This window comes from Drosophila gunungcola, unplaced genomic scaffold, assembly GCF_025200985.1.
Source record: "Drosophila gunungcola strain Sukarami unplaced genomic scaffold, Dgunungcola_SK_2 000071F, whole genome shotgun sequence".
In the NCBI taxonomy this organism is placed as follows: Eukaryota; Metazoa; Arthropoda; class Insecta; order Diptera; family Drosophilidae; genus Drosophila; species Drosophila gunungcola.
This window is the reverse complement of record NW_026453234.1, coordinates 26,919-39,017: the sequence shown is the minus strand read 5'-3', so window position 1 is coordinate 39,017 and position 12,099 is coordinate 26,919. Positions and strand designations below refer to the sequence as shown.

At 37.7% G+C, this 12,099-nt stretch overlaps 2 protein-coding genes across 7 annotated transcripts in view; one reads left to right on the top strand and one right to left on the bottom strand.

The window, feature by feature from the left end:
- The window catches only part of LOC128264452 (uncharacterized), a 110,043-nt gene that overhangs the window by 82,879 nt on the left and 15,065 nt on the right, over positions 1 to 12,099 (bottom strand). The gene's annotated exons all lie outside the window — the stretch shown is intronic.
- LOC128264487 (uncharacterized) lies at positions 9,668 to 10,388 on the top strand. Its single transcript, XM_052999984.1, is given in 4 exon segments — positions 9,668 to 9,881; positions 9,941 to 10,019; positions 10,076 to 10,255; positions 10,258 to 10,388. Coding segments are annotated over 4 exon segments (432 nt in total). The 5' UTR covers positions 9,668 to 9,752; the 3' UTR covers positions 10,302 to 10,388.

Genomic DNA, 12,099 nt, shown 5'->3' with positions numbered 1-12,099 from the left:
AAAATATCAGAATTTTGCCATGCCAATGAAAATATCAGTCATACCCCGCTGAACTCGTAAAAAACTCCAAATAGATTGACACTCAAACCTGTAAATTTGTTTTTTGCATGTTTTTGAAAAAAATTTAGTTCTACTTGTAGCTTTTATTATTGTGTAATTTATTTTGTCCAGTGCCTACAGCTAGACAAAGTGTATTATGGATTTGTATTTCATTGCCCTCAATTGCATCGGGCAAGGGCAAACGAAAATGGATGGGGCCTTTCATATTAATTTGAGTGCCTGCAAATGTCAGTTTAATTAATTAAAAAGATGTTTACAATTTATGCCCCCGCGCCATCAATTAGTCTCAAAGCCTATTCCCGGGCCACATTTGATTTTCCGGTGCTTTTCCGGGCAGGCCATCCAATCCAAGCCAATCCAATTTCGTTTCCCCGCGTTTGACCTTTCTTTCAACTTGACGCCATTAATGGTAATGTTGGTCTTTGGGGCACATTTTCCAGCTTATTAACTCGGCCATTCGCTCAGCTTTTTTTGCTCCGCTTTTTCCGGGACCTTCTGCTCCTTCCGCCCCTCTCCTTCCTCCTTTTGCTTGCTTACCCAAGCCTCCTTCTAAATCCAACTAAAATTTTTTTGAGATTTTCCCGCTCAAACTTTGCGCTTGCCATCAAATTTTATTTCCACATTCGCGTGCTCTTTAATGTTAATTTTTGTCGGGAAAATGCTGCCATGAAACTATGTCCAACAGGCGTCAAGTGGCCAACGATGTTTGCAAGTCAGCCTTACCCGCCCTTCGCCGTTTTCCATCCCCATTTTCCCACCAATTTTTGCGGTCTTTCATTTCGTTACTATACATAAATTGAACATTTTGCCGCAATGCCGCACACATTTTGCCTGTTGCTCGGCAGAAACAGAAACAGAAACATGGCCCCAATTGTGGGTGGTGGAAAATGGGTGGGAAAATGGGGCTGGGCTACGAACAGATGGCAAAGCACTCGACACAGACAAGGACGATGTAATAAAGTTAGAGCCTGTCAGGCTATGTGCCACAAAAGAATTGCGGTTAGACGAAAGGCAAAGAAGCAGCGCCGAACCCACTTACATTGCCCCGCCCTTTCCCGCTTTTTCCCCTTTACCCGCTTTTCCCACTTTTCCCACATTTCCCCTTTTCCGCCGCTAGGAGTGCCATGAACATGTTATTGTCAAGGACTCGCTGACTTAAAAACACAACTCAAAAATACAAGTGGTGTGCACACACACACACACACACACACACACACACACACACACACACACACACACACACATCCTGGCGGGGGGGCAATCAATATAGAAGTAGCCTGTCTCATAAATAAGTGAATGCCTGAGTAAAGCGCTGCCAGAGATTCCGCAAACGCAATGGACGCCAAGGACGCCGACAGGTGTCTCATTATGTAAGCCTGGTCGGTCAGCAGATGAAAGCCCACTCCCAAAATCCGCTAACGAATCAATCAGAATCTGGGCCAGGTGTGCCCCCTAAAAGTACACTGAAAACTATTTGGAAATTACCACCCTGACAATCATTTTAAGATTTGAAATTTAGAATTAGTCCAATAAATTTTATAATACTTTTACTAATAAACAAATTTTTAAAATAATATATAAAATAAAATAATATAATAAATGAAATATCAATTAATCAAAGTATTTGAATGTATGTATAACTATTATAAGCAAATTTAACACTATTTCATAAGCCATTTTGAACAATTTCAACCCAAAGTCAGACAAGTGCGGAATTTCTGTTTGAGCATTTCTTTTGAAATGTCGCGTGCAGCAGTCAACCAACAATTGCCTTAACTCAATCTTGTCACAAATTTTAAATGCTTATCAAGAGATTTAAGTGTGGCCTTTTCCAAAAATTAAATAAATAAATAAAATAAATAAATAAAGAATTACCCCTATACTGTCTTATATATAAGTTTGCCCAGTTTAACAATTTATGTTAATTATATTTGAATTTTAAAGATTATATTTTAACTTCCTTTTAAAAATGAAATTCTAAGAAAACGTGTTTAATATTCCTTGGTTAGCCATATTTGATAGCCTTAAATTAAATACAGGGTACTTTGCCGTTTGCCACAGTGTGGCCAATGGACATGTGCTGTCCATTACAGTGTCGGCCATGACAATAGGTTTCCCCGTCCGTGGGCATCATTAGAGCGTTTTCGCAGGCGCAGGATTGAGTGCGTTGCCATGGATTAAATCGTGTGCTTTCGTTCTCCTTCCGTTTTCCCATTTTCAATTCTTGGCATGGAGTGTGAATGTGAAACTGCTGGGCTGGCAAAACTGTCGTCTGGAGTGGACGAGGTTTGGGCAAACAAATTAGGTGGTTGGATATTCCCCTTATTCGAGTGAGAATGTAAACAAAATCCGCACTTAATGCGGCTTAAGTGTGCCGCATAATTTTCCACCCAACCAGCTATCCGCCGCCTAAATAGTATATATGTATGTATAGACCGAAAGTCGAAGAAGTTCGCAACCATTTAAGCCGCGAGTCGAGCCTGTGAACTAGGCCATTACTTTGGCAACCACCCATAATTAATTATGTATAAAAATATTCCTTTTCGCTTTGTTTTTTTTTTTTTTTTGTTTTTTTTTTTTGTTTTCCGCGCCACACAGCAATTAAAAACGACGCAAATCTCGCCGTGAGTCCTGGGCTTCCAACTTTGTTTTCTCGTATTTGTGTTAACTTAAGCCATTTTTGGATTTATTTTGTGTGTGTGTGTTTTTTTTTTTTTTCGTTTTGTGATTCGGGAAGAGGCGGCAGGGCAGGGCTTTGTTTTGTAGATTTCTAATTACGACTGCCTCTCCTGGCCGGTTCTTTTGTGGGCTTTCGGCCGAAGTTCTTTTGAGACGAGGCTTAATTATGTCTCCCCATGGCAGCCGGAAAAATGCAAAATAAATACAGGGGGGGCTGCCAGTTTCGGGAGGTTGGAAAATTTCAACAAATTGAAATTTGATAGAAATATTTATGTACGAGTATATGTATGTGAATGGGGAGTTGGGAGTTGAGAGTTTTGTGCGTGCGCAAACCAGATTTGGATTCAGGCGATATTGGTGGGCTTTTGCGGGAGAGCATGGCCAAAAAGCACCCACTTTCACTCCGCCTTTCTCCACTTTCCCCTGGCTATTTGTACAGCGTGTGGCCTAAGCTCGAGCGTAAACAAAATTTCAAATTACACACAAAAACGTTAAAATGCTGCCGTGTCAGGTGAGTGGCGAACGTAGCATAGTGAGTGCCGAAAGTCTGGCCACGGGGCGTAAAAAGTGGAGTGGGGCGGCGCAAACAATTCAATTAGCCAACCGGCTCTGTGTGAGTTGCATTTTAATGCCCGGGCTAATTTGTTTTTATTTTTAGGCACCACAAAACGGATCGACATTTCTCGCAATACAGACTGGTTTTGGGATTTTCTTAGTTTGCTGAAATTTTTCAATAAAACATTGTTGGGCAAAGAAAAGCATTTGGTGTGTTTTTATTCTATTCATTTTTTTAAGCTTTCATTTATAAATCAGCTACAAATTAATATAATGTATACAGTATAAGATTTAAACATTTTTGACGCTGCTTAAACTATTAAGCATTTTAGTTTCAAGTACCTTCAAGCAATTTACAACACTTTTAACTGAAAAATTAAGGGTTACTTTTAATTAAAAATTAACAAGAAATTATGTAGTATAAAAATATATTAAAAGTGAAACGAAAATTTATAATTACCCTTAGAAAAGACACTTTTTCAAAAATATTTTTTTAGAACTTTTATATATGCCCAAAAATGTTTTTTCAAAATAAAGTGAATAGGCGAGACAAATATTTCCAGAATATATTGTCTTTAACATGTTTAGCATACGTTTTCTCTGAATAATCTTCTCTCGTACTTGAGTAAACGAAGCGAAAGTGATTCTCAAAGTTCTGAACGAAGTTTAAGAAACCCAAAAGTTTGGGCCACAAATGCTAACCTAAACCAAGAAAGACAGAGAGAGGGACAGGAAATAACGAGAACGAGAAAGAGAGAGAGATGGCAAAACTTCCTGCAAACTTAATAAACTGTCTAAAATTTGAGTTGCCTGTATGTTTGCTGCGGAATTTACTTTGGCTTCATTGTTCAGGTAAACAAAGATTCCCCTAAAAAACTTTCGTTTGGAATTTGCTTGCCGAGTCGCTTCTGCAGTTTTCTTCTGCAAATGTTGTATGCTTTAAGCTGAGCAGATTTAGCAGACTCCTATCCAATTCGTCATAAAAACCAAAAGGAAACACAAATTTGAAAACAAAGTGAAGCCCAATGAAACGTTCAACTACTAGGATTAGACCCTCGTCTCATATTTTTTGCACTTTGAATTTTTTCCGTCATCTCCTCCCTTTTTGCGGTTTTTTCCTGACCAAACATACACTTTTGAGCTGGCTGCGAAAAACTTTTGCCGTAAAACTGTTCAAATATAAGTTGTTTTTGAAGGGCCCTTTCCTCCTTTGAATTTGCCCCACGTGTGTGTGTGTGTTTTTTTTTTTTGGAAAATGAGAAAAAAAAGATAGCTTTGCCTGCGGTCGAAAGGCGAAAAGCGAAAAAGGAAAATCGAGAGGAAAACGGGAAGTGCAAAGTGAAAGTTGAGAGAAAGTTTTTCAATTTGTTTATGCATCCAGCACACAGATGAGTGAATTATTGCATTAGAATGATGAGTCGGATTCGTCCTGTGGAGCCCAGGTTTAATCTATAAAAACAGAAGCGTTTTAGTTGGTCAAACAGCATTTGAAATATTTATGCAGTCGGTTCTCCTCTCTTCATGAATTTAGATAGGGCTTAGCAAAGAATTCGCAATTTGAATTCAACGTGTCCATAAAACAAAAAATCACAAAATAATCATAATTTTAAGTTCCAAGTTTAATTACGTGAAAAAATAAATAAAATTTAATAAGACCTTATAACCTGAATGCCATTTTCGTTGCCACATCCTTATTTTGTTTATTAAATTACCCCTATTCACCTTTTTTGGGGACTTGCTCTCTCATTTGCAGTTACCCGTCAATTTTGATGAATGTTTTTTCACCTTTTTCCCGATGTCAAGAAAAAAGTGTATTAAACAATATTGATGTTGATGGCAAATAAATAATTAATTTATTACGCGCGGCGGCTTTATTGACAAACAAAACAGGAAGGGCGAATTGCAAATATAATGGCATAAAGTCGGTTGTTCCCTGGATGTGTCCGGATATATTCGCATTATTTTGTTGGGCTTTCAAAATTATGAAATGACAGGCGGGCGATGATATTTCATTTACTTTGTGCTGCCTGCTGCGGAAATGAGAAATGTGAAAGTGAAACAGCGGGGGGGTGGAGGTGGATGGGAAATGGAGGGGGTTTTTCATGGAAAATCGGATGGGGATGCTGTTTGTTGGCGCTCTTGTTTCGTCATCGTCATCGGCCACTGACAATGATGGAGGAAGATTGATGCCTTTTCCTCGCCCCAAATATCCACTAGACACACATGTGTCTCAGGGTGAACTCCGAATAATACAGTTGAAAAAAATAACGGCTGCCAAATCCAGTGGACTTATGGAAAACCCATCACAATTTAATCAATATTGCATACAAAAATATTTGGAAAATCTTCAATCTATCTAGTTGTGTTTTTGCGAGTTCTGAAACGATAGATCTTGGCTTAGTATTTTTAACTCTTGTTGGCCTATACTTTGTTTCATTTGTTTGGGAATATAAACAGATTTTTGTTTGTAAATATTCGCCCCGTGTGTGCATTAAATTTGCCAAAGTTTTGCCAATTTCGCAGTGTCATTTAAGTTTAGCAAATTGTTGCATAGACCGCTGCTCGATTGCGTACCAATTTTAATTTTTTGTAGCAAGACCACATGATGGATTGGCCATCGGAGTAGGATATAATTAACCATGTTTCTTGACATAAATGAATATTGTTAATGAAAATATAATAAAAAAAACCAATTCGTCAACACATCAGCTGGCAAATTTTCCCGGTTTGTATTTCTTAATAAATAAAAAAGTATATAAAAAACTTAATTTCATAGGATAAGAAGACATTAAAATTGGTAAGGACAAATAAATAAATAATAAATTAAAAATAAACAAGTAGGCAGAGAATAAGCTATTTAGATAAATTTGTCAATCAATTTAAAGATTTTTTAATTATTCTTTGTTTTATTTTTATACCTTGAATCTGTTGGGAAGAGTTTAATAAACTAAAAATAAAATAAAGGAAAGTTGTATTAATTTTTTAACTTGCAGCTGGAAAACTAATAAATGTGCTGCTAAACAAATCCTCTAATTAGTGTTTGTGTGCTTCCGAAAGGTTTTATTGTAGTCTAACCGCAAATCAACCACACATTTAACTGTTTACGAATCCTTTTTTTTTCGCTGAATTTTTACAAAATAAATATTATATATTAATAAAAGTGTAAATATGTGTTTTAATTATTAAATAAATCCACAATTGCCTTGGCATGTTTGAAAAACAAGCAGTAAAAGGTTCCTCAGCGCACTAAACATGTTTTTTAATTATTTAACCTGTTTTTGTTTGCCCCCACTGACAGTCGCTTAACAACTCAAATGGTAGAACTGCAAATGTGGGTCCAATTCTCTGGGCAAATATGCGCAAAAGTGTGCGCTTGTTTTGCCTCAGTTTCAGTCGCAAACAGGCAGTACACCCACACACACATAAAGTCCTGTTTGTCCTGACAAGAAAATGCAATTATGTGGCGAAATAAAACAATCAGTGGCAATCGCTTTGGGCAGCCCCTGGCCACTGTGGTCGAGTCCAGGCTTCTGGATGGTCGCAGTTCAGCAGTTTAGGAGTTCAGGACTCGAGAGCTCACAGATCCCGGTCCGAATGTCCTGCGGCCACGTTTTGGCAGCTCAGAAAATATTAAACAATTCAATGGCAGAGCGGGAATCAATAATTAAAAGGCAGTGCACACAGTGGGGAAAAGCAAAAGGCAGAAGGCAACATATGCTGCCATATCACGTATACGCACCATGGGCACCCTCCCATTTACACATTCACATTCACCTTTTTGCGCCATCAGGTGCAGGTGCAGGAAAGTTATTAATGGTTTTCGGCGGCTTACGCAATTTGTGGCGTTATTAAAGTTGCACTACTGCCTTTGTGGGCGGATGAGCCGTGCGGCAAGGACACGGCAGCAACATAATGCGAATGCGAATTGCGAATTGCGAATGCGAATGTGAATGTGAATGTGCAGCATCTGTTTGTCCGTGTGTTGGTCTGTGTGTCTGCCAGGCAGGCTTAACTTTTCCATTGGCAAGCGAGCCGCACGGCCATGGACTCACACACAAACACAAATGCTGGCGAACAAAACAACTGGCATAAGCAGCGTGGGAGAAAGCGGAGAAAGTGGTCAACGCAGACATGTCCTTAATGAGAATTCCTCGTTCCAATCAGGCAATCAGGATTCGAAAAACAAAGCAATTCCCGTCCAAGAAACATTGCAATGGCAATGTTGAGTAAATGAATAAGTACACGGCAAGCCAGAGAAATCTCTGCTACAATTTAAAAGCCATATTAAGCAACACAAAATAGCGGAAACGTTTTGAAATTTGAAAATATATCTTTATAACAGCGAAAAAAAATTTTGCAGTCCTGTTTTGTTTTTTAAATTTATAACCTAATTATTTCTTTGACTTTATTTTTAGCAATATTAATTAACAAATTTGTTTTCAAACTTAATTTCCACAGTCAGTTTATTATTTATAACATATGTTTTTTTTTCTATTTCATTTTAAATATCTGCAAGTATATCTCAACAATTAATCTATTTTTTCAGATATTTGATTATTCAAAGTCTTAATCGCGTGTGAACCATTTCCTCAACTGAACCCTAAGCCAATGACTACCATTTGCACAAATTTTTTATTTTGTCATTTCTTAAATTCTTACTACAGTAGCTGTTGATTAAAAGAAATAATTTCAAGTTTTACCATAATTTTTCTATCTTTAAATAGGATTTCTTACAAATCAAATATGTTTGTACAATACGGCTTTTCAAAATGTCCTTATTTAATATTTTTCTGAACAAAATATATATAATAGTCTTATGCTGTATTTATACACACATCTTATGTTTGAGTAGAGATTATGGAACATTTAATAATTCTATTTAACAATAAAGAAATGCACATTTAAGAATTTCTTTGAAGATCCAGGTAGTTTTAAATTGTTGTTATCAAATATCTTATTTAAAGGACTTGATACAAAAACAAGTACTCCAAAAATAAATTTGTATTTGTAATTTTGAAAAAAAACCTAGGGTTAAACAACTCGCTGTTTCAAAACTAAATTTCCGCCTTTTTGCGTTTGCAATTCAAATGATCATTTGTTTTAATTTCTAATTGTATTTCCAACTCTGATTGGATTACTGAACGCAACTTATGGTATTCGGACAGCAGCCTGAAAATATACAGGAAATACGGAATTTTTGCGTTTGCCAGGCAAAAACAAACGTTACATATCTTTGGCATTCCTCGGTTTTTCCGGTCGAATCGAACACAAATGCACACATTCACTCGGATTTGGCCTTGTCTCATTCTTAACGCATTATTCACTCCCAACGACATAAATCCCCGATGGTCGAACATGCCAGGAATTTGCATATAAGTGTGTGTTCTCCAGGCTTTTAAGCTTAAGACTGCAGTGTGAAAAGTGTGTGTTTGGCCAGTTGAGAAGGACTTATGATATTTCAGATGAAGGGAGGTTTAAGTCAATCAGTACATTTACCTTGCATTTCTATTGTTAAGAGTTTTGCTAGGGCTTAGCTCCTGACAATTATATTAACATCGAGTTATTAAGTAAAATAAATGGGTTACTTAGGCTTACGGCTTGGCAGTTTATTGAGTAATTGTAAGACTATGTGAAGTCGTATAATATTTCCAGAAATCGTGTACGAAAGCCAGCACACACGCAGCCCACAAATATGTAAGCTCGTTTAATAATTGAATTGAATTTTCATTTCGGGTGAGCCCGAGGCCAAGCGCCCAAAACCGAACAATTAAAATGAAATGCAAAATAAAAAACTAATTTTCTCACCCAAAATGAGGCTGATCAATGTGTTGCTGTGTCGCTGAGATTGAGATTGAGTCTGGTGGCTGACGACTTAAGCTGCCCGAATTTACTTTATTGGAAACTCATTAAAAAGTTGTAAAAATAAAACAATTCCCCCAGCGAAGGCAGGCACTCAAAAACTCATCAGATTGGCTTCCAAATCCTTGGCTTCGCTTCAGAAATCAAGAAATAATAAGAGAAAAGAGCTCCTCCTTCCAAGTCTATACAAATTTGGGTAAGAACGCTTCGATAACTGAAACAACAATATCAGCCAATTTATTTTTTCATACAAACTTACACTTTTTAAAAAACACACATTGTGAACAGAGAGAAATTTTTAACAAAACTTATAAATATTTTTTTTAATGAAACAAATTAATAAAGCTCCAGGTTTGAATGCCAATCGATTGGGAATGTTATTACAAGTTTAGCGAGGTATCCCACTTTTTTATTGTATTATTATTTTCATTGTTATGGCTTAAAAGTGATTTGATATTAGGGCAAAGATGTTTGATTTATTGCCACACGAAAGTACATATGAAACATTTGTTGATCCCAGTACCGTCTCATTTTCTGTCCCATTTTTCTTAAATTAGAGATTAGAGATTGGGGGATCAGAGATTCCGGGGAGCAGTGCCATGGAAATTCAAAGGGCTGACATTGGCGCTGGATCGGATAGCGATAGTAATGCGAGTTATTTCGAATTGCAAAGGAACACAATGCCGGATGACCCGAATATCCTGCGCATTGCGATCATGGCAGATCCCGTGGGTTGACCAGTTCTACCGATCAAGATATTCAACTGATTTTAAACTTTTACTATTAGGAGGTAACGCTCGGTTTTCTACTGGCAGGCGTTGGTTATCAAAAGGATAGATTCCGCAACTATATGATGGTGGAAAGCGGTGGGTGGTTAAGGCAAGTAATATACGTAGCTTTCAACTAATTTTCGAAATCGCAGAAACATTGCAGGAGGACGTAGAGCAGTTTTTTCTTACTGTCTACAGGAAGCCCCACATAGGCATCATCATTTTGGATTACGACACGAACCTTCGACTTCGAACTGTTTTACAGCGATGCCATCAAATGCTCCCCATTCTGATCACCGTGCCCAACAAGTCCTCACTGACCACCTACCTGGACAAAAGGACCGCAGCAGAAGACTTCGCCAAAGGGATGCCTACTAGGATATGAAAGAATCTGGACTTAAAGGGTATAAACACCTCCCCCTCTACTCTCATAAAATGTATAAAAATAAAGCTTTGTGTACCATATGCACAAGAATATTTATAAATTTGTTTTTAAATTCCAAACATTTTCATATTTAAAACAGGAATGCTTAAAGATATAAATATATGAAAAGCTCTTAACATTTTAACAGAAGAAATTACCATCTGAACGTATAATAGGGTTATATTATAGTTTTAATCAAGTTTGCTATGACTACAAATGGAACAGAATGGGATAATAAATGTCTCTAACAAATAAATCTTTCATTATCTGTTTTTGTGTTTTTACTCATGCTAGATTTTCAAATCGATTATTTTACAAAAGTCCAGAAGCTCAACCATCTCTTTATTCCCGCTTACCCAACGAACAAAAGACTGAGAAAGTTTTCATTTGGTTTTGACCGAGCGAAATGACTTTGCCGAACTAAAAACCAACAAAATCTGGCACTCAGAATTTTATGTGGCGCTTGGATTCTCTCTTTTTTTGCCATTTCAGTTTCAGTTGCTCCAGCAAATTAATTACAATTACCTTTGGCTCTGTTCGATTGCACTTGTCGAATGTTTTTGACATGACCGCAAAGTACTTTCAATGCGAATGTTTTTTTGGCTTTTGGGACTTTATTTTCCGGCTCGGCTTTTTCCCTAAAACTTTGTGTGGGTGTGTGGGTGGGTGTGTGTGTGTGTGGATGGGCCTGTCAATGGCAGAGTGGTGGAGAAAACTACTTGAGTTGTTCATAAATTCGAGGCAAATTGAAACAGACGAGCTTGTGGCGCCGTCGTCAAAGGGCATTTCATTTGTGATTTCCCGATTTCGGAGGAAGTGAAATCGCCACTGTGATGGCTCAATATCGGGGCACTTTCACCTGCCCCGAGCACACAGCAAATCTGAAGGTCGGCACAACTTGGACTCAGAGACTCGGAGTCAATCGCAAACGGCCAATAAGCTTTCAGGGCCATTTGATTGAATCGTTGGGCAGTCAAGCAACCGGAAACGGAAACTCGAATCCGCAGTCCCTAATTTATGCGCATACATTCACGTCCAGCCGCTTGTGGCAAAATGAATATGAGGCATGAGCAAATCACGTATCGGCAAAAGGCAGCAAAACTGTCAGCAATTAATTTGGTTAGTCGCCCTAAAGTGAATTAGCGCAAAATCTCTGGGGAGTAGGACGGCCGTCCTCCTATTTACCCTCCTTAATCCGTAAATCTTGCTGTCTGTCTTTGGCTTTGATTTTATCGGCGTGAGAAAATCAAAGCGCTGTTTGAGGCCTCTTCAAAAAAAGCAAAAGTGTGGGGTTTTCAAGGGAAAAACAGGCTGGGCTCATTCAGACATAACTGAAATTTCCGGGAAGTAACTCAAAAAAGGAAAATATTAAGGAAAATATTACTTAATTACTCATTACTTAAAAAGGGAATTGAAATGTATCATCTATGACAAATTTCTAGGACCTAATAATATTATAAATAACATGTATTACATAATTTTAAATACGATTTCTTCGAATGTTTTACTTAAAGAACCCATTTTACAATTCCCCAGCTAGCAGCTCATAAAAAATCCGTTAATTTATTTATCATTTCCTCTGTTTGCCCTTAGTTTTCGAGAATTGTGATTTTTTCTTAGTGCAGGACTCGCGGCTCGAGGGCAGGTGCTCATGATGGATATGGGATGTGGTGCTGAAGACCTTCAGAGCTTCTGAGCTGAAGAGCAGGGGCATGCGTAAATTTAATTACACTTATGCTCATGGGCTCAGTT